This window comes from Zootoca vivipara, chromosome 13, assembly GCF_965207765.1.
Source record: "Zootoca vivipara chromosome 13, rZooViv2.hap1.1, whole genome shotgun sequence".
In the NCBI taxonomy this organism is placed as follows: Eukaryota; Metazoa; Chordata; class Lepidosauria; order Squamata; family Lacertidae; genus Zootoca; species Zootoca vivipara.
This window is the reverse complement of record NC_142596.1, coordinates 27,809,081-27,831,269: the sequence shown is the minus strand read 5'-3', so window position 1 is coordinate 27,831,269 and position 22,189 is coordinate 27,809,081. Positions and strand designations below refer to the sequence as shown.

General features: G+C 46.8%; 2 protein-coding genes across 2 annotated transcripts; one reads left to right on the top strand and one right to left on the bottom strand.

Moving 5' to 3' along the window:
- The first annotated feature begins 4,065 nt into the window (after window positions 1–4,065).
- HYPK (huntingtin interacting protein K) lies at window positions 4,066–7,830 on the top strand. The gene is made up of 4 exons (XM_035132161.3): window positions 4,066–4,262; window positions 6,873–6,928; window positions 7,428–7,479; window positions 7,608–7,830. The coding sequence occupies exons 1-4, from the start codon at window positions 4,089–4,091 to the stop codon at window positions 7,701–7,703; spliced, it is 378 nt and encodes a 125-aa protein (XP_034988052.1). The 5' UTR covers window positions 4,066–4,088; the 3' UTR covers window positions 7,704–7,830.
- Window positions 7,831–8,680: 850 nt separating this feature from the next.
- Window positions 8,681–12,587, bottom strand: MFAP1 (microfibril associated protein 1). Its single transcript, XM_060282799.2, has 9 exons — window positions 12,405–12,587; window positions 12,006–12,225; window positions 11,540–11,669; window positions 10,782–10,973; window positions 10,420–10,524; window positions 10,171–10,331; window positions 9,725–9,884; window positions 9,357–9,446; window positions 8,681–9,188 (listed from the first exon to the last, which is right to left on the bottom strand). Exons 1-9 carry the CDS (start codon window positions 12,484–12,486, stop codon window positions 9,006–9,008), a joined length of 1,323 nt encoding a protein of 440 aa, XP_060138782.1. The 5' UTR covers window positions 12,487–12,587; the 3' UTR covers window positions 8,681–9,005.
- Between the last annotated feature and the right edge of the window lie 9,602 nt (window positions 12,588–22,189).

Here is a 22,189-nt window from a genome sequence, read left to right as displayed (position 1 = left end):
CAGCCCAATCGCCTTCTCAATCCGGCCTGTGGACGGTCCAGGAATCAGCGTGTTTTTACATGAGTAGAATGTGTGCTTTTATTTAAATGCATCTCTGGGTTAATAGTAGGGCATAGGAATTCGTTCATTATTCCCCCCCCCCCAAAAAAAATATAGTCCGGCCCACCATATGGTCTGAGGGACAGTGGATCAGCCCACAGCTGAAAAAGGTTGCTGACCTCTGAGCTAGACCGTGGGTAGGCAAACTAAGGCCCGGGGGCCGGATCCGGCCTAATCGCCTTCTAAATCTGGCCCACGGACGGTCCAGGAATCAGCCGGTTTTACATGAGTAGAATGTGTCCTTTTACTTAAAATGCAACTCTGGGTTATTTGTGGAGCATAGGAATTCATTCATTTCCCCCAAAAAATATAGTCCGGCCCCCCACAAGGTCTGAGGGACAGTGAACCGGCCCCCTGCTGAAAAGGTTTGCTGACCCCTGAGCTAGACTGTTGACTGGGGCAGGTTATAGGAACCATATGACTCCCTTGTTGCAACAGCTCCGCTGGCTACCAGTTTGTTTCCAGGCACAATTCAAAGTGTTGGTTGTGACCAATAAAGCCCTTTCTGAAAGACCATATTCTTCCATACAAACCTGCCTGCGCTCCGAGATCTTCAGAGAAGACCCTTCTATCAGTCCTGCCAACCTCACAGGCATACGAAGTTTGTGGCAATGCAGGGCCGTCTTGATGGCTGCTCCCATGAACTTCCTAGAGAAGCCAGAATGGCTCCCACCTTGTCCTTTGCCAGCAGGTGAAGACTGTTTTATTCCGACAGGCCTTGGGGAACTGACTTGTTTCGTGGGTGTTTTGAAGGAAAGGTCTCTTAATACTGCTGTTTATTTTTACTGCTTTTTAAAATAGCTTTGTTCTTTATATTGTTTTACCTCTACTGGAGTTTAGTTGCTTTTTAATGATCATAGAATGGTATAGTTGGAAGGGACCATGAGGATTATCTTGTACCAACCCCTGCAATCCAGGAATATCCAGCTGTCCCATACAAGGATCAAACCTGCAACCCTGGCATTATCCACACCAAACTCTAACCAACTAAGCAATCACAGCTTATATGTTTTTAGCTTTCTGTATTTTATCTGTGTTGTATTAATTTGTGCAAGTCACCTTGAATCCTGGTTGGGGGCGAATGCGCGATATAAATAAATATAATAATTAATGATATTGTCAGGGGGACTCCCTGCAGGCCCTATCATCCTGAACAGCACTACGACCAGCGACAGCAGTAGCAGCGGGTCAGGTGGGGGGAATGAGGAATGGAGCGGAATGGAGGGAGGGCTCAGTGAGGCATCCGAGCCCTTGCACCGCCCCAGCCATCTAGTGGAGGAAGGAGGGCTCGGTGATGTATCAGAGCCCCTGCACTGCCCTAGCCAACAGGTGGAAGAGGGAGCGCAGCTGCTTCCGGCACCCAAATTGAGGCGCGCGTCCAAGCGCAGGTTTAGGGGGCAGCGTTTCGGGGTCCCCAAGCTATTATGCTGGCCCCGAAGCAGAAGGGCACCATTGCCGGATTCTGCTAGTGACTAGGAGGTCATGTTTTCTGCTATCTCTGCACTGTAAATAGTATGCACAATAAAACCTTAAAAGACAGATCGGACTGGAGCGTCTTTACTCGAGAGTAGCCGCAACAATCCCCTGATAGATATGAACAACTCTAGAGCAACAAACAAGCTTGCGTCGCCTTGAAGACAAACAGGTGAGAATCTGACATTTGGGGATTTGCCAGATGTCTAATCCCTGTGAAACAAGGTGGGGAGGCCACAAGAATGACAATTGCTCTACCATCCTGCTTATCCAGTCCTAGAGAATGATTTCCACACCCTAGCTGTTGCAAGGAAGTGTGGGTGGGTATCTGACTCCCTTCCTGTGCCCTCCCCATGTGCTATGGAGAGGCCCCAGGTCCACTGAAAGGCTCAGCCTGCTTTCCCCTGGGATCTGTCCTCACCCAGCCACTGCCACACCCTTAAAACCTTTCCTTCCCCATGAACTGCCTGATCTCTGAGCTCTCTGCTATGGCATAATAATTCCCTCCGCCTAACAAACACCGCCTCGCCTGTGACATTAGGCACACCCCACCTTACCCACACTCTGCCTCTTATTCTTTCCAGGTCTGCTGTCCTGCGAAGAAAGCAGATAAATAAGTATTTTTCTCCCTCTCTCGTAATACTAAGAGCTCACTGGGGCCCGTCCAATGGAACTGGATGGTGGGAGATTCAGGAGAGATGAAGAGAAGCACTTCTCACCATAGTTTAATGATGGTATTTGCTACCACAATATGTAATGATGGCCACCAATGTGGATAGCTTTAAAATGAAATTATTAGATAATTTAAAGAAGGAAAAAGCTACCAGTGGCTACTAGCCACAGTAGTTGTGTTCTACCTGTACTCTCTTATATGCCTCTGAATGCCAGTTCATAGGAATCACGAGTGTTATTGCACTCTGGCCCTGCTTGTAGGCTTCCTATAGGGACATCTGGTTGGTCACTGTGAGAACAGGATTCTAGACTAGATGGACTTTCAGTCCACATCCACAAGAGGCCCACCACCTGTGCTTTTCTGCTTTTCCTTTTGACCTCAGTGTTTACAATTCCACCAACTTGCCTGCCCTTCCAGGATAACTCAGGACAACACTGATGACATGACCCGTAGGCCCACAAAGGCTTACACTGGTTAATTTTTAAGGTGGCACAAGACGCTTTTTCTTAACGTTGTGTTTGGCAGTCTGTGGCAGCTTATCTCCATGCCTGCCGCCTGCCGTAACTGGTGTATAGAAATACCTGGCCCAAACATTTAGACTGATGCAAGTTGTTCAGATTCAGGGTTGAAGGCTGACTGTTTCTTTTGGGGGGCCCTGAACAAAAATGTGAGCAGCAATACAAAAATCCAGGCTTTTATAATAGCTAGGACTGGGCAGCAGTGTTTGTGTCCCCTTCCCAGAAAATGGAGGTACTTCTTTGCTCTTTCAGTCTTGTTTCCAGTAAATGGGGTGCTGTTTATTTTAGCTTTAGTTTGTAAGCAAATAACTCAAATGTCCATTGGATGAATAGCATACAGTTGGCTTCTGGATTTGGGCTGCGAAGCGGAGGGTCAATGAACTACTGTAGCTTGACCTATTCTCCAATCTCAGGGGATATTGGGGGTGGGGGGAAACAAGGTGCAAAGGGGGAAGCGGTCATTAATGCAGTGCTAAAAGAAAGCACGTATTTGTTTAAGGAGACAAAGTCAGAGAAGATATGCAAACATAATCCCAGGGGAGCCAGGGGTGAAGGCTTTCTCTCCTCCACCTCTGTTTTGCTATCAAAATCACTCTCACAGTTGCTTTCTCCTTGCAAGATAAAATATAGGAAGTGGGAAGGATTTTGTTGCAAAAATGTGGGAACAGTGTTTCACCCTTTCCCTCAGGGCCATTCCTGTGATCAATTCCACAGTTGCTCAATCCACATTTCCTTTAAATAAAACCCACCAAGAGACTGGATAATAATAATAATAATAATAATAATGAACAAATAATTCTGAACTACCTTGCAGGGTTGTTGTTCAATACCTTCAATCTGTCTCCATCTCTAATCTGCAGCATACATTGCAGTGGTCTACACTGCAGGAATGTCATTCAGTAGCTTCCTCAGCCACGGTTTCCCACACAATAAAGAGACAATGGGCTGCATTGACATGGTACTTTTTAGTGTTTGAAAATCTTTTAAAAGCCATATTTTTCCTATGAGAACTACAAAGGAGTAGAGCCCTTTGCTTTTGTTGCTCTCATTCTGTTTTCTCTCCTCCGCCCACCACGCCTATTTATAACTGCTAGGTTTCTATAGTGCTTGCTCTATCGGGTGGGGGCAGGAAGGTCAAAAAGAACCTGGAAGCTCCACCTGCAGATGTTTGGCTTGCCAGTCTACATTCCACTCTCTATGGTGGCGCAGGGCATCGGCGCTCTAGGCTCTTGCGCTGATCTCTATATTAGTGCCGCTTTCTCCTTTTCCCGCAGCTTCCGGAAGCGCGCCTTACCACGTGACGAGAGGGGAAGGCAGACGGAGCGATGGCGGCTGAAGGGGATGTAGAGCTGGAGTTAGAAGCGGAGCCCAATGGCTCGGCAGGCACCGGAGAGCGACCTGCCGAGAAGCCGCGGAAGCACGACAGCGGAGCGGCCGACCTCGAGCGCGTCACGGACTATGCGGAGGAGAAAGAGATCCAGAGCTCCAACTTGGAAACGGTGATGAGCGCATGCGTTTGGCCGCGTTGGGGGGCTCTGGTTGTCATGGTGACCGCGGGCGGGGCGGAGCCGGCTGGACTGGACCGCTGCCGAAGGGCCCCTTGGAGCCCCAGCGCCGTACGTGGGAATGGGGAGCCCTGCGCGTGTGGAGGCTGCCCGAGGCCCCTGCAAGTGTGGCTGGACGCCCGTGTGAAGCATCGCTTGCCCTGCCGCCTTGCTGCTGCTGCTGCTGCTACTTCTCTCTTACTGCCGGTTTGGGGATGTTTGCTTGCGGGGTCCTTCGTCTTTGGGGCTGGAACTATTTGGCCTTCCCGAGGTGCTCTGGGTGGGCGCCCATTGTTTCGCGTCCTCAGACAGCAAAACGCCTCATACCAGTGTTGTGCGGGCCTTCCCTTCCATCGCATCTGTAAGAGGGCATTGCAGTTTCCTGGCAGGTTCAGATCCACCCGATGTCATATGCTTGGCATAATGTGATTGACAGGTAGGCAGACCCTGGGGTGTGTGTGGCCATTTTTTTTATTTGGCCCACCAGAGAAAATAGTTTTTCCCTACTTCTGTTCTTAAGGGCTGCTTTCACTTCTGTGAGCCTGCCCAAGGTTTAAGACAAGAGACTCCCCGCCCCAGTTATTCAGTTGGATATCCTTGCCAGCAGGTTTAGTCTAAGAGGCACATTGCAAACCGGAGTAAAGTTAAGCAAGAAGACAAGTAGGCACTAATTCTACATACCGGTAGTAGTACTGTACTCATAATGATCAGCAGGGATGGAGAGAAAGAGGTAAATGGCACTGGTCTCTTACCAGAGAGGATGGAAGGGCCTTGTTTCCTGCATCTGCCATGTAGCAGCTGCCATTCCATCAGGCTGTTGCAAAGAGAAACGGGAAGGAGAAACACTTGTGCTTCCTGATGGTGGCACCATAGCTGTAAAATTCTCTACCTAGGGCAGGGGTTCCCAACAAAATTTTCTCGAGGACCCCTCATCGAGCCGCTATTGTGACAAGGACCCCCATTAATTCCTAATCCTAAAATTAAAAAGTGAGAGCCAAATTAAGAGGCTTTCTATATTTTATATTTATACGTTTTTTACAGTTACAACAGAGTACTCCATCAGTATACAGTTAGTTTTAATTTTCAGTTCTTGATGAGATGAGTTAAATCTGTCCTTTGAGTCCATTATTTCTGAAATATTAGGTTCCAAACTTGAAACTTTCACTCCGAAATCCGACCGCATGTCGAGCCGATTCCTATATTTGTTTTTCATGAAACCCATGGAAGAAAATGCTTGCTCACACCGATATGTGGTTGCAAATGGAAGGATCTTTTTCATTGCCTTATCTCCAAGTTTCTTGTAGCCCTTGCGGCATACAGCAGAACTACTGCCTCTATCTAATTCTAGTTTTGCGCTAGACTCTGCTCATGCAGGAAGCGACCAAAACAAAAAATCTGTTATCATACGAAATATATTTAATATATTTTTTATTCTAATAGGATCTTGAGGACCCCTCTGGCATAGCTCGCGGACCCCTGGGGGTCCCCGGACCACCTGTTGGGAACCACTGACCTAGGGAGATCCAGACCCTTTCCCTTAACATTTTTAAGGATAGTCATTTTAATCTGGAAGGACTTTTTGATTTGATCCCTGCTGTTTTGAAGTTTCTTTTGCTTGCTTCAGTGCTGTTGTTGCTTATACTTCTCACACTATTTTTAACTGGTATTTTGTTGTACTACTTCTTGTAAGCTGGTTTGAAAAATATTTTAATATAAATGATTAAAAGTACCCCCCCCCCCGTGCTTTATTTGTGAATCAGTACTTGTGACTGCCTTGTCACAGTACTTGTGGTGTGTAAAAGGAATTGATGCATCAGCAAATTATTATCTGAACCATCTGGTTCAACCCCTAACATTCCTTGCAGTCAACATTAAAAAAATACAATTCAGATTTGCATTGTAGATTACCCACATTGTCTAGGTGTGGAAATTTCTCCCACAAGGAACTTGCATAACTTTGAGACTTGTGTTTTTCAGGTGCACATTGAGCTTAGAAACTCCCTGCACCAATTTCTCTTTATATACCTCAAGAGCAGCGGTTCAGTGATCAGAAGCACAAGGTCTTTTCAGTGACAGGAAGCCTAATTTTCAGGGTAGTTCACAGCCAGACTTCTACCTGAAAATGTGTAATTGTGAATTGACATGCACTGAATCTCATTATAGTCTGCTTGATTTTGACTACCTAGAATGATTTGGGCTCCATCATCTAGGGCTGGGAGAGATAAGCTTTCCAATATTGCAATGTATCACCAACCAAACATTGATATACTGCCAGGTGAAGGCGTCATTGCATTCTGGCCTTCAAACCAGTCCCGGGCAATACGTCATCTAGGCCTACCATCACCCCAATTAAGTGTACTCAGTTAAGTAAACTGTACTTCGTTGCCATTTGACAACACTTTTTGAATTTCACTGCCATCTGGCTGTTTCCCCCCCTCTATACTTGTGTTACATAAAAGCTCATACTGTGAGATAATTTGGTTGCTCTTTAAGGTACAAGATTTGGGTCTGGCTATTAATATTAAAGTCCAAGGGTGGGTGTTTAATTTGCTTTCTCTTGTTTAGGCGATGTCAGTGATTGGAGACCGAAGATCCAGAGAGCAGAAAGCAAAGCAGGAGCGGTGAGTGCCCTGTTTTCATCTCCTGCTAAGGGAGAGCAGACTTGTTTGCTTCTAGCAGAACTGTAGAGGTGACACACAATGTGTAAACATAATTCAGTGCCAGATGTGCATGCATACTATTATTGCTAATTTATTTATTATCGACCCTTCACCTGAAGTTCCTAGGGTAGGTTACAGAATTAAAACATTAAAAACCATGACCAAGCTTGGAGGTAGCAGTGTCTTGATGAACACACCACAGTGGAATGGTGTCTACATGCTAAACTGCTGTTTAAGGACACATTTCCATATTCTAAAACTGTTTAGGGGTTAGGCTGGTTTTGCTGCACTTGACATTAATGGGGGGAAGTGGTGCTTGGTTGCAGACAGCCAGAGCTGTGTTTTTATTATGTGTAGTTCTTGGAGTGGGGACAGGGTGGCAGTAAGGTCTGCATTTCATTACTAGAGAGTGGAGCAGGATAAGAGAGTCTTAATTCCTCTTTCCTTCCTTCCATTTCAGGGAAAAAGAACTGGCCAAAGTCACAATCAAGAAAGAAGATTTGGAGTTGATTGTGAGTCTAGCACAATGTTGATTGGACAGCTTGGGTGGTGGCTCAGCATTGACAGAGGCTGCTTTCTGATGTCACTACAGGCCATTTTAGTTGTCACCTCTTGGTGAAGAATCTTCTTTTCCTTACAGATGAACGAGATGGAAATATCCAGGGCAGCAGCAGAACGCAGCTTGCGAGAACACATGGGGAACGTGGTGGAAGCACTGATTACCCTCACCAACTGAGGGCCACCTGCTAGATGGACTTTTGAGGAGCAAGGGAAGGAGATAGCCTCTCTTTGGCCTGTTCTGCACAGGTTCTTTGCATATGATCTTTTAAAGCTGCTGGAATAAATATTCCAATTTTTTTGAAGTTGCTGTTAATGTGGTTTATAAGATATTTATTATTGTCATTTATTAAATTTGTATATTGCCCTTCATCCGAAGATCCCAGGGTGGTTCTCAGATAGCTGACTGAAGGACTCGTGGTGGTAAACTGGTGCCCTATTTTCATTCAGGGATCCTTTTGTTTCATTAAAACAACAACTTGAAGAATTCAATATAAAATCCAGACTTTTAAAGCCATTGGGTGTTCTTTCCCAGACAAGGAGAAACAGTGGAGTGATGCGGAGGAGACAGGAAGAGAAATCAACCAGTGGGCAGCTTCCCCCCCCTTTCCAGTTTGGGTAGACAGAGTTGCATTGTAAACTATACTGTGGGCCCTTAATTCCCCATAGCCATTATTTTTGAGTCAACCAGTACTGGAATTTTCCTAAGCTACTATCGGCAATCCTTTAGATGGGACTCAGAAAAATGAAGAGGTTTGTGGGAACATGAGGTCAGTTTTGAAATCTTCCAGGAAACTAAACCTAGATGATTTCAAAACTTACATCTTGCACACTGGGGTGCTGGGCCATATCCAGTTGTTGCCAATTTAAACAGCACCAAACGGAAGCTGCACCTACAAGGAACAACTTGAAGCTCCTGTTTATGCTTTCATAGCTTTTACATCCCGCACCCGATGTCCTGTGAGTGTGGTTGGGGGAAAACAGTCTCATGGGCCTAATTCTGCCCACAAGCCAGAGAGGTTCCAAAATGTGTTTCTCACACAGCACTGCCAAGCCCCCTTTCTACTAAAAGTGGGTCTAACTATCTTATTAGAGCATCATTAGAGTCTGCCACAATAGGGTCCCTACTTGTTAGAACATTACCACAACAGCAACTTGGTAAGAAATACATTTAATACAGGTGTCACCTTGCTTTTCTCTCCCCTCTAGAGAGAACAAGAAATATTTACAATTGGAAAATGCCTCCCAAAACTAAAAACAGGGCTGTAGAGGGAGCTGGTGTACTTCAAGGGCAATGATGAGTCTGCCAAGCTGGTGCAAACTCCTTAAAAATGGGCTATGGTTATGGGTCAAATCCTCCATCCAAAGATGACAGAAAAAGTGGGTCCAGGCCTTTGATGATCTATAGTCCCATGTCATAGAAACAGGGCAAAACTGATCCAGCAAGATCTTAACAGTGCCCCAAATTATTCTTGATGACTCAGGTAACCTTCCGCTTCTTGGCAGAGGGTCTCTCAAAGACATCCCTCACACCAGCTGCCTTCTGCTTGAAGAACTTGGTGTTCTGTGCACTCTCCTGCCCCCATGCAGAGTCAAAAGAGGTTGTATCTTGGTCTACCAAGTGGGTGTACTTTGTTCGTCCAGAGCGCCCAAAGTTCTTCACCTGCAGAGGAAAGAGTTTAAGAAATGGAGAAGCTTCAAAAAGAATTCACTTTACTTCAACCTTTCTGGAATTCTGGTTGGAGGGGGCACATGCATATAACATCAGCAAGCCAAAGCTAGTTGGGGCTCCAAGCCCAAACAACAGAGCCCCCTCCTTCTCCTCATGTACCTGCATGACTTTGGGTAAGATGGTCTTGTTGAAGTGGTCCTCCAGAGTTGGAGCACTGAAGTCCCTCTTGTATACATCCTCATCTTCATCCTAGAGAACAAAGAGCACAGCAGGTAAGTAGAGACATGTTTGCTCACAGCAGCCTCTTCACCCTTATTCTACCAAGCATCCCTAGGCTGGCCTTGGGAGAAAAGGCCTGCATAGTATAGCCTAAACAGAAAAGAACACACTTGTTCAGGGACTGCTTGAGAGAAGTGATGGAATTCAGCCCCCCTCTCCCCGTGGCGGCTATATCCTGGATAGCAGCCTCCTTTCCATTCCAGTGCACATTTGAGTTCTTGCTGTGTATTCAATGACAGGGAACTCACCATGAAGAAGGCCCCCCGATGGTAGTACTTCTGCAGGAACTTGTATTTGCCCTTCACTGCCTTGTTGGTAATGACCTTGCCGTTCGCTCGGAGCTCAGCCCGTCGTTCCTCCTCAGTCAGATTCCGCACTCGTTCAATTTCTGCCTTCTCTTTCTCTATCCTGTGTGGAGCAGAACATATACTCCTTCACTCCAGACACTTAGATTCTGCACAGGAGATCTCTGTAAACATCCCTTTCCAGGAGTCTGGGTGGATCTAAATCCATTCCACTTCAATTAGTGATGTCCACTCCCCAACTTTCTGCTCACTGCATAAGACTCTGTCAGCTGGGGAATGGATATCAGCAAGATCAGACCCACACCCAAGCAACCTATTCTTCCTGACTGGAGCAACCCAGAAGACCTCTCCCTTCTCAAATGGACTGTGCCACATCCCATTTCACTTACGCCTCACGCTCCTCTCGGTCCCGCTTGATGCGCTTCAACTCCCGCACTTTCCAGGCCTCATACTCTTCCTCATCATTCTCATCATCGGTGTCCAGAGCATCGAGGGCTGCCAAGGAGCGCCTGTTCTCCTCCAACTCTTTCTTGGTTTCTTCTTCAACAATCTACAGTAAGTTAACAGAGAGTGAGTGTCCTGGGGTACTCAGGCTCCTCTAACCATGAAACCCATGTGTCTGCCTTTCCTAACAATACCTTCAGGGTGTACTTGCGCCTCTCCTCAGCCATTCGCTTGGCCTCCTGCTCCAGTTCCTTCTGTTTCAGTGCTTCGGCCTCTCGCTCCTGGACTGTGACTCTGTCCTTCCTGCAGAAGACATTGAAGATCAACTCAAACCATCCCCCAAGCCAAACAGACCGCTCACTAGAACCAATCGCCTCCCTTGTCATAACCTTCTCCTAAGAAGCACCCCACCCACCCCATAGGCTTGCATTTATGTGTTGTCAACAGAAAGAAACTCTGAAAGTAGCCCAAGCCAGGAAGCTCTGACAGGAAGGCTCAGCTACCAACTGTGTTTTAGAAACCAGCCTCCCCCCTCCCTGCTCAGGACTGATGGCACTTGCTTGCGGATGAAGACAGGTTTCAGACGTGGCTCAGTCTCATCCTCACTATCTGTGTACTCCTCATACTCAGACTCTGATTCGGACTCCTCTCCAGAACGGCCCTCATCTTCCACCTCCATGACTTCCAGCTCCTCATTCTTACGTTCCTGTGCACGCTGCCGCATCATGCAACGGCGACGTTCAATTTCCTATCAAGAAAGAAGAGCTCAGTGGTACAGCATCTGCATAAATGCAGGTCCCAGGTTCAACCCCCAACATCTCCAAGTAAGGCTGGGAGAGGCCCCTATCCAAACCCCTGGAGAACTGCTTCCAGTCAGTGTAGATCTACTGAGCTAGATGGACCAATGTGCCAACACAGTATAAAGCAGTTTTCATATGTTCATATCTGGGAAAGGGTCATAGCTCAATGGTTCCCATCAGCATCTCCCAAGCAGAACTGGGGAAAGTGCCCATATCCTTGAAGAGCAATGAGTCTCTTGTAATCATCATCTCACTTCTATACTGCTTTATAATTTTTAAAGAAAAAAAATCTCAAAAGCAGTTTACAACCTACATTAGAACATTCAGAATAAATGTCAAATATAAAATATACATACAAAGCAGGAATGCTTTAACAGGAAATTAAAATATTATCTTAAAAGACTTCAAAACAAAAACATTATACAGGCCAATTACATACATTTCAACCCAAGATTCAGAACCCAACACCAAGACTGGGTAACCAGAAAATGTGGCTCCTCAGGCCTGCTCGTACCTCATCGTCAATCTCCTCCTCTTCCTCCTCACTGGTGTCCTCTCTCTCTGCAAGCCAGGCCTCTCCTTCCACTTCTGAGTCACTCTCCCCTATCACTTCTGGTTCCACAATCTTACGATGCCTTGCCAGCCTAGAACACAGACACCCACCTTTTTGTAATATTTTTTACTGGTTTTTATAATTGTAATACTCACAAAATAAGACCCAAGAAAATAAAACAAGCAGATCAAGGAAAGCAGTATGGAATGTGACACAAGAGTACTATTTGGACAGGTGCTTCATGAATCAAATAAAGCTCTAATTATACTAACTCCCACCTTTAATGTGACAAAATGGCATGCAGCTCACAAAACACCCCTCCTATGTCAGGTTATCACAGCCTTTCCCCCACAGATTGTCCTCTTCCACTTCATGCCAAGTGCAACCTCCCAAGCAACTCTACCCTCAACCTTCTGCTGCCCCTCACCTCTCCTCCACATCCTCTGAGATGCGGTTCTGCAGGCGGCGCAAACGGGGGTCGCTGGCCAGCTCTTCCTCTTGCTCCTCTGGTTCGAGCTCCTGCTCCTTGGCCTTCTTGATGAACTGGAACTCCTCGTCCTCCTCGTCCGAGGACTCCATGGGGGCATAATCTGGCCGCTTCCCCGAGACGTAGCGTTTTACTTTCACCTTTTCCATCGAAATCTCCCCTGGAAGTGGAGCAAGAGGTCAGGAGGGGAGAAACTGAGCCTGCCCCTGGGCGCCCCCCCTCGCCCCCCTGCCCCAGGAGGGAGAAGAGCTCAGGTTCAGCTGCTTCTCTCCCCCCCCCCATCGTCCAGGATACGGAAGATTCCCCCCATGTCCCGCTCCCCGGCCCAGGACGCCTCACCCTTCTCGTTGCGGACGGGGACGGCCCCCGCCGTCGACTGGATCGGGGGCTGCTTCATGAGGGCGCTGCTGGAGCCCGACATGGCGGCGGTGTCTCCTCCTCTGGGTCTGGCGAAAGGAGCCCCCACTGAACCAGGCACACAAATACAGACGCCAAGCTCTAGCCGGAAGCTCTGTCCAGAACAAACCGGAATCGGAAGCCAGGTTAGATGCCACTACGCATGTCAGCACACAAGTTTAGACGTCACTTCCTCTGTCGCCCGACAGCTTCCGCTGTAGCCTGTTCGACGCTCTTTAAGCGCCGCCCCTGGCTCTACGTACCCGTGTGGCCGTAATCGCTCCGCCTACACACCGGGGAAAAACGGTCTTGCTGAGCAGCGCCTTCCTCTCCTGCCTCCCCCGCTTCCCCTCGTCTTGTGGCCCATTTTTCAGCTTCCTGCCCCCGCTTCGTTTTCCTGAAAGAAGCCCCTTCGCCCTCCAGGCCAGTATTAATCTTGGCCTGCACTGCAGGGGTGTCGTGAGCCACTCTCAACCAGTCCAGCCTTCTTGAGGGCGGGGGGCGGGGCCGAACTATGAGCACTTTTTGCTTCTGTATTTGCAAGGCTATTAAATAATAGTATTAAATTAAATTGTGAAACCGCTTTGATACTTCTTTAAATAAAGCCACTAATAAGATCTGGGTTAGAAAAATAAGAGAGGTGTGTGTTGGCCATGAGTTTCGACCCACTCCTCGAACTACCGTAGAAGCTCCAGCAGGTGGTTGCCCACCCAATACTTACATGAAGGGAGAGGAGCTCACCCACCCAGTGATCCCTTCCACAGCCAGTGGTTCTTTTGTCTCTGCTCTAAGTTATTCCTAGTGTTAAACTGAAACCTCCCCTTTATCCCCATTACATGCATTTCTGCCCTCCCTGAGGAGTGCAGTCATGTTCCCCATCCATTTTGTTTTCCAGCCTAAACATGCCCAATCTCTTCAACATTCCCGCATAGGGCTTCTTCCCTATACATCTCAGAGCATGTTTCTTGCTCTCTTCTAAACCTGCTGCAGTCTGTCTGCATATCCTCCATAGCCCCAGGTGTGGTCTGAGGGCAGAGCAAAGCGGAACTATTGTTACTTGTGACTTAGGTTTGGGCTGCAACGTCATCAGTGTGCATATAACTTTCTCTGCCTCTGTTTTCCACTTCTTGGTTCCAGAGAGGCCATCTGGAAGAGGAAGTTGTGGTATGGGCCAGGACAAACAAGCTGAAACTTAATCCAGGTGAGGTGATGGTAGTGTGGATGGGGAAACGGTCTGCAGAGGAGGAGTCAGCAGGGACTGACTGGACAGGGTCCCTTTGAGGGATCAGGTTCGGAGCAACAGCTGCCTGTTCCCAGTCCTGAGGCACCTCACCTGTTCTGCAGGGTTTCTCAGACATGATACACAGAACTTCTCAGCAATCTGCTTTAGTTCCAAAGGATGGAATTCATTTAATGTAACCCTGCACACTTACTGTAAATCCCCTAGGTCTCTCCTGATCAGCATCTTATTAAACTATACAGAGACTAAGTCCATTGGCTACAAGCCATAATGGCTCTGTACTACCTTTAGTATTGGTGACAACATGCCTCTGGACACCACCTGTTTGGGCACACAAGTTGGGTTAGTGCTGTTGTACTCATTTCCCGCTTGACTCCTGAGTTCCACTTCCCTTGAGACACATTTGTGGACCAGGGTGTCATGTGGAGTCCCACCCTGGTGCCATGTTGCCTCCTGAGGGACCATGGGGACATGCCAGACCTTCCCAACCAGCATCTGCCATACATAATGCTTTCCCTTGGGGGTAATTGAATTTCCACAGGAACCAGTGTGTGCATTTGCTCATGTTTCTCCATAGCTGTGCTGACAACATCCTTTTCAACTGATGAAAATTCCCCCAGGTGGATTAGAATCAGCAACATCCTGAACTTGTTTGTTTCTGCTTTGTGGACTAAACCACAGAGTTCCTTCACTTGGTACTGCTGTAGCCAATGTTGAAAACTCCCATTGTTCTAGGCGCATTTTGCGACGGAATTTCATCAGCGTGAGCAGTTTCTGAGCTTGGTGCAGTACTGTGCCTAAGATTTCAGATTAAAACTGCAGAGTGGAAGCAAAGGAGGACCTTTTTCTGCATCCCCACTTTCAGCTACTATTTGAAGACTGAAGAAGAGACCCTCTTAAGAGTATTAGAGGGGTGGACAGGGGAAGGACTAGACCATGTCAAAAATTAACATAATATAATTTTTTAACTGCAGTTCATTCATTTTCAGCTTTGCATTCTTGTTATAAAAAAGCGTGCCTAGACATTCCGTTGTTGCGCCCATAACCTAGGTTTAAGGTGCCATTCAGCTCCTAGCTTTCATATTTCAGTTTCTAACACTGGCCGTAGCCACTGGGAGATACATCTGAACCTGAGCTTATGGTTTAATGCTTAATCAACTATGGTCTCAATCAGGGTAACATGATAGCGGCGGCAGGATGAAGGGAGGAGTGAAGCAGCTGGGAGTTTTGCTTCATGCACTCACTTGCATGCTCTCTTGTTCATGCAAAGCTATGGTATGCCTTCATGTCACATGGAGACTAAGCCATCCTCTCTGGTTGGTGCGCTGTGTCAGGGATGATAGGGGTGCCTGTTCTTTTAACACTGCTTTTGCATTTTTTGGAGTTGGGCTTTCTCTCCCAGCTGAGCACTTGTTAGAGCAGCTGTTCCACCAGCATAATGGCTGTGTATCTTCAGGTCACTTGACATGTGAATATCACATTGCTCTTCCACACTTGCAGAACCACCAATTCCTGATGTGGAGATGCGAGGTTAGGTTTTCCTGGTTGGGGGTCTTGTTGTGGCCTGGGAGCTTGCTCCATAGTCTCTCAGTCTCCCAGCATCTTTTACCTCACTCCTTACATGCCTCACTCCCCTTCATTTCAGGCCCAAATATTAGAGGGTCAGTTAGGGGAAATGGTAGAGTTTATTAGGGTCCAGAGATCTGTGATGGAGGCAGGTTAGGCTACAATCCCATTGCTGCAAGGAAAAGAAATGGAGGCTAAATTGTAGATTATGCTTGAGGATATTTATGGACATTATCTGTGCCACTATTGTCTAGATATCTTGTGAAATTTGTTGAAGCCAATCAGAAGCTGTGTAAGAGCAGGACAAACAACATTATGAACAGTGAGTTGTGGGGCCAGGCCCTTCCCTATCTCTGAGAGTAAGCTTGGGTAGTTAAATTAGGACATGCTTTTTGAGAGAGAACACTATTTGCCTTTCCCTTTATAACAAACTCTGTTTTGCCTACACAGCCAGAGACAGTAATGTTTCTGAATACCAGTTGCTGGAAACCACAGGTGGGGAGAGGGCTCTTGTGCTGTGGTCCTGCTTCCGGGCTTCCCACAGGCATATGCCTGGCCATTGTGAGAACAAAATGCTGGACCAGATGGGCCCCTTTTGGCCTGATCCAGACTTCGTTGTGCACAAGGAAGAAGGTACAAGTTTGTGGAAGGGGCAAAGCATAATAATCAAGGACATTCATCCCAGGGACAGAGCCAGCACTGCTGGGCAGATTGACAAGTCCAAAGTAGCGGTATGTGTTTGGGGAATGTCTAGTTCAAACCACACACTAGGCAGGAACAGTTAGGCCACCTGGCTATTTTATGTGCATTGTCGTATGAGAGTAAACTGGCAAGATAAATAAACTTTAGGGGGATGATACGTGATTTTGCAATTGAAAAGTCCAGAAAAATTAAGGTGTAAAGTGTTTATGAAGTGTGTGCTGCTGCATTGGATCAGAACAACAGGACATTGTTTTTATTAGGACAATTGAAAGTTATTATATAGTTAGTTTTGTTGGACTCTTCTTTAGACTGAATGTTTATTAAAAATCGTGGGTACGGGTGGTGGTTGGAGGCATGGCAGAAAAGCCCCAGTGTAATGTAAGAAAAGTAAAACAATTAAAAAATGGCTTTCTTTCCTTCCTGGCTTTCTTTCCTGAATGTAGGGATTGGGTTGTGGTATGCCAGTGGGAGGTGGTGGCCTGGGTTACCATTTTGTACTGGGTCCCCCATAGATGGTGCTCTGCTGGCTCCCACCTCAGGGTTCCTAGTGTCTGGTTCCTGTTCTGTTCACTGTTGGATTCCAAATCTGACCCTTTGATGTTTTGTGCAATTTGGCTTCTGGCCATGGGGCAAAGATCTCTGTGGAAGTTGCTCCTTCCAGTGTTTGCTCCCCTATGTCGTGCCCCGCATGGCAGTCACTCCTGTTTGTATGGAAGAGGCTGACTGTATCTGACGAAAGAGGCCCCATCTAGTCCGGAAGCCAGTTCCCATAGTGGCCAGCCAGGTGCCTCTAGAAAGCCTGCTAGCAGGACATCATCCCATCAACTGGTATTCAGAGGCACACTACCTCTGGTACTGGAGGTAAAAGAGCCACTGTGGCTAGTAGCCAGTTGGTGACCCTATCTTCCGTGAATGTATCTAATCTCTTAGAGCCATCCAGGTTAGTGACCATCACTACCTCTTGTGTGTGTGTTTAAGTATGTTTAACAGTATGAAGTGGTACTCAATCTCTTAATGTTCAGCTCCGTTGGATGGCCCAGAGAGTTCTAATATTGTGTGAGGGAGAAAACTGTCTGTTTGACTCTCTAGAACTGGCTTCCCCTGGTGCCTTCCTGGTGTGTGTGTGTGTGTGTGTGTGTGTGTGTGTGTGTGTGTGTGTGTGTATAATAGCTCCAGTTAGGCCCAGGCAGCATGAACAATGGTCCAAGGATGATGGGAATGACAGGCCAAAAGACCTGGAAGATGCCAAGTTGGAAAAGGTGGCTCTGGAGCTGAGGTGGTTAGTCTTTTGTGGCCTGAGGACTGTATTGCCTTTTCACTGGGTTCTTCAAGTGCCAGTGGTGAGTGTGGTCAAAGTGGTTGTAACTATCTCAGACACTTACACACATTGGCAGATCCATACATCAAGCTCTTCTGCCAAGGTTCAAGCTTTAACACTCAAGCAAAGCTGCAATTCACAAACTTGGTGAAGATATGAGTGGGGCCTCTCATCTTCTTATACATCCTGGTAGGTTTCACTGAAATGAATGAGCTTCCACTTCTGTGGAGATTTTGTGTGTTCATGAAGCAGTAGAGAAGACTGAGCAAAGGGAATCTGAGAAATTGCCTTTCAGAATTCATGTAGGCAGAGTTTGTCCCTCAACCCTGTAGCCTTGTGATGAGAAGGGGAAGGGTTAGCCATGGCAGGGTTTGGACCCTGGGATAATCCTGCATCTTTTCATGCTGCTCTTCAGCTCAGCATCCCAGCAACCCTTATCACAAGCATGACAAATCTGACTCAGCTTTACTGGAACTTCTCATCCGATAACGCTGATAGTCTTTACTTGAACTTTGTTATTTTATTCCATTTGCAGCTGTACTCATTCTGTGTGTCTGTTACAGTTTTGTTTTACATACATTATTAAATGAAGAAGAAGAAAATCCTCCTTCTCAGCTATTTCTCCACAAGGAGGCATTATTCCCTCAAGTCAGGCTGAGCGCTGAGCCAGGCGTCTACTTCAGCAAAATCAGCTGGCAGCTACCAAAGTGCAGGGATGATGATGCCACAGAGGGAACTTTTGGCCAGGGAAGCTGAAACCTGAGCACCTGAGAGCACGCAGAGGTGTGCAGACATCTTGTTCAGGTTTGCCTGGGAATGTGCAGGATGTCGGCAGTGTGGCGTCCTGTGGGGTTTTCTTTCTCAGTACGCTGTTCCGTAGTCCTTTCCTTGTACCTATTCAATAATCGGTGGTAAGCAGAGGAATTCACTAGCTGCTCCTTTTTAATCAGTCTTAGAGCGCTTTGAATTTGTAAAGTACTTTGCTGCCAGTTGTCCAAAATTCAGTTTGCAAATTCAAAGATGGCTTCACCATTGCTCTCATTTTACAGATGAAGTACCAAGCTGATAGCATCATGATCAAGGCCACCTAGTGAGGCTCAGTGTGGCATTTGTGGATGAGCTAAGCAGTTCTTTTCAGGGGATGCCTGCCTGTGTGATTGCTTTCTGCAGGAGGGCCCAAATACTGGGACTGTTTATAGCCTTTGCTACCAATATGTGGAGAACGTGCAAGAGCCAATAGCTTTTCAGTGGTGGGGTAATGGATGCTGCTGCCTCTTTTTTTGGGGGGGGGAGAGAAGGGGTGCCTCCTTGCCAGCTTTAGGAAGGACCATGTCCAGAATATGGGGTGGGAAGCAGGTGAGCCGTGCTTAGCAGGGCCTGCTTTCTGCACACTGAGAACTTGCTTCATTAGCAGGAAATCCTGGGACCTCTTGGGTTTCAGATGCATATCTCTGTTTCCCCCTGAAAACCACCTTGAATCAGCATTTCGGTTATGAAACAAAATTATCAGTGATTTCCAGTAACTAAGATGACCCCAATTCTGGTTAATGTAAGAGGTTTCCTGCCTGCTTGGTATTTTAGTGACAGCAAAGCTACCTGCTTGATTTCCTGTGCACTGAGAAGCTCACGTAACATGCCTCCTGGAGTCTGAGGGTGTCTATCACCTCTGGGTGATGGAAGTAAGAGTCATGGTAGTTTCTTGGTTGTGGCTGCAGAGGTCTAGCTTCTGAGCCCATCCCAGTTAAAGCTCAGTGATCTTAAGAGTGATTAGGAAAGAGATCTGACAGAATAAGGCTGCAATGCTGCGGTGTCTGCCTGTGACGTGTCCATGTTTTAAGATACCAGGAAGGGCCATAGCTTGGTGTACCATCATATACTGTGTTAGGTAGGAGGGGGCAGGCAGCAACTTGGATCAGACACAAGAGGGCTTGCAGGCGCCACCCATCAGCTGTGCCCGCAATGTGCTTTGAAAGGCGCTTTGCATGTCCTCACAATAAACCGAAGCCCCTTTGAAAGCACTATCTAAGTGATAAGGTGCATAGTCAGAGATTGTTGTTTGTTTCTTGAGGCTCAAGTAGCCTCGGTGGCACAAACGGCTGCCTATCAGCCAAGGCCAATACACTAATGGCAACCCACCCTGGACAAGGTAGTTAGTCAGAGCTGTCCATGCCCCCTGGCTGTGGTTTGATTACTGCAATATGCATGGGGCTGCCATTGAAGATAGTTTGGAACGCCCCTGCTGCTTGGATTGCTGACAGGAAATGAGCAAAGAATGCAAACCTTTCCGGTATTGAAACAGTTCCCAATTTTAAATTATAATGAATAGATTTTATGTTTACATGTTTATATTTCATAAAATTCTTTGGGGATATGTTATGTTATGTTTAATTTGATATTGTTTACTATTTATTGTTTAAATGATTTAATTTGCCCAACAAGTTTCAATTATTTTTGGTTGAATTTGTTTACATATTAATTTATGTTTGTTAATTTATGTTGGGTGACTTAAGTGTGTATTTGTGTTATTATATTTATTCCCTTGTGTGTGTGTTTGTGCAATTTTCTAATTTTTGTTGAATAAAGATTGAATTTTAGAAAAAAGAAAAAAGAAACAGCTCCCAGTGAGTTTCTGAGCCCAATTCAAAGGGCTCTTTAAACCCTGACATGTCTTATCAGAACCCAGTCATTTGTTGGACCACCTTTACCTGTATCAATCCATCCGCCCACTGAGATGGGCACCTGAGGCCTTTCCCTGGGTGCCTCCACCACCCAAAATGTGGCAAATGGCAACAGGGAAGAGCCTTTTCTGTGGTGGCTTCTCACTTTGGAAGACCTTCCCCATGGTGGTTCACATGGATACCTCATTGCTGTCATTTAGAGAACTGGCAAAAAGCATGTTGGTTTTCCTAGACTGCTACAACATTAACATATATTGTAAAAGCATGATGCAACAAATGCAAAATACAGTACATACAGCAGATCAACCAAAACAATATAAAACAGCATCACAACTCCAGTTAAGAACACTGGTAGGATCTGATTCTCATTTGGGCTGGCGCATTGGAGGTGGCAGAAGTGTTTGATTTTACCATCTATTTAAACCACGGGTGTCAAACACAAGGCCCGGGGGCCAAATCCGGCCCGCCAGACCTCGTCATGTGGCCCGCCGAGCGCCCCAGCCAGCGGGACCCAGCAGTGGGACCTTGCTGCTGAAGCGCCGCGTCAACAAAGCGCCGACAAACAGCTGGGGCCGGGGAAATGCTTTTTGCCCCTGGGTCCCTTCGCGCTCTTTTCTGGCGCTGAATCAAGGCGGCGACCCCCCCTTCCCTTTCTTTCTTTCTTCCTCTCTCTCGTTCTTATTCTTTCTTTCCCTCTCCTTCCTTCCTTCTTTATCTCTGTCTTCTCTCCCTCTTTCTTTTTCTTTCCTTCTTTATTCCTTCTTTCCTATTCTTCTTTCTCTCACCTCTTTCCTTCCTCTCTCCCTCCTGCTCCCTCTTTTCTTTCTTTCTTTCTTCCTTCCTTTCTTCCTTACTTTCTTCCTTTCTTCCTTCCGTCCTTCCCAACTTTCTTCCTCTCCCTCATTCTTATTCTTTCTTTCCCTCTACTTCCTTCCTTCTTTCTCCCTTTCCGTCTTCTCTCCCTCTTTCTTTTTCTTTCCTTCTTTATTCTCTTCCTTATTTCCTACTCTTCTTTCTCTCCCCTCTTTCCTTCCTTCCTTCCTCTCTCCCTCCCACTCCCTCTTTTCTTCCTTCCTTCCTTCCTCCCTCCCTCCCTCCCTCCCTCCCTTCCTCCCTCTCCCTCTCCCTCTCCTCAGAAACATAGGATGCTGCTTTATACTTCTGGCCCTTAAACCTTGGAGCCAGGAGAGCAGCTTCAGTGAGTCAACCTCAGAGGGTGGTGGCTCACTGGCAGAACATCTGTCCTGGATGCAGAAGGACCCCAGCATCTCCAGGTACTAGTAGCTCTGCAAAGGTCCTGCATGAAACCCTAGCGAGCCTCCACCACCCAGTGCAGTTACCAAAAATCATTTTTCAATAAATTGTACAATAATTGTACATTTGAATATCTACTTGCCATTATTCTGACTATGTTTCTGCTTTCAGAGCTAGTTATTACTTACATTATTACAAAAAACAGTAATAATTGAATGCAGTGACAATAATTTATGATAATAAAGAGTGGACACATACAGATACAACAGGCCCTTTGAGGGTGACCAAATTGCTGATGCAGCCCCCGATGAATTTGAGTTTGACACCCCTGATTTAAACTGACAGTTGTTTTTTCAGTATGTTGAATTATTTTGGTGTTTTACTTTCAAATGCTTTCTTTAAATTGTGCTTTTTGATTCTTACTAGTCCCTTAGCATTCTGGGAATGCTGAAGATGCAGGATATAAATTATGAACATAAACTAAGCCATCTGTCAGGAATGCTTTGATGGTGTTTCCTACTTGGCAGGGGGTTGGACTGGATGGCCCTTGTGGTCTCTTCCAACTCTATGATTCTATAAGCCTAGGACTGCAGCCACCTTCATTTTCTCAGGCCTGCCAGCTTTGCAAGGGAGGAGGGCTAGGACTCTTTGGCCCCCTTCCCTCCAGCGCAACAGGACTAGCACTGACTCCCAGCAGAAACCAGCTCTCTACTCTGTCCCACTTTCCCCTTAGAACTCTGTGCTTTGCTTCTGGACATCACATTTTAGGCCACAGACAGACGCTGTATTTGAGCGGATGCCCGATGAGCCCGCCACCCTCCACCATCTCTGGAGCATCTCTCTGCTTGCCCACCCGCGGGGGGTGGCGGCCATAACGAGGGGGGGGTCCCTCGTGCTGGCAGCTCTAGAGGTGCCAACTAGGCACAAATTAACTGTTGACACTTCAAACTAGAAAATCCACGGAGGTCTG

What these genes read in the sequence shown, in the direction of transcription:
- HYPK (XM_035132161.3), top strand. Translation starts at nt 4,089, where the DNA reads ATGGCGGCTGAAGGGGATGTAGAGCTGGAGTTAGAAGCGGAGCCCAAT. An exon ending in AGAGCTCCAACTTGGAAACG is followed by an intron (nt 4,263 to 6,872) that starts GTGATGAGCGCA and finishes TCTCTTGTTTAG; the next exon opens with GCGATGTCAGTGATTGGAGA. An exon ending in CAGAAAGCAAAGCAGGAGCG is followed by an intron (nt 6,929 to 7,427) that starts GTGAGTGCCCTG and finishes CTTCCATTTCAG; the next exon opens with GGAAAAAGAACTGGCCAAAG.
- MFAP1 (XM_060282799.2), bottom strand. Translation starts at nt 12,486, where the DNA reads ATGTCGGGCTCCAGCAGCGCCCTCATGAAGCAGCCCCCGATCCAGTCG. An exon ending in TCAGAGGATGTGGAGGAGAG is followed by an intron (nt 11,670 to 12,005) that starts GTGAGGGGCAGC and finishes TCTGTGTTCTAG; the next exon opens with GCTGGCAAGGCATCGTAAGA. An exon ending in TCTTACCCAAAGTCATGCAG is followed by an intron (nt 9,189 to 9,356) that starts GTACATGAGGAG and finishes TTTCCTCTGCAG; the next exon opens with GTGAAGAACTTTGGGCGCTC.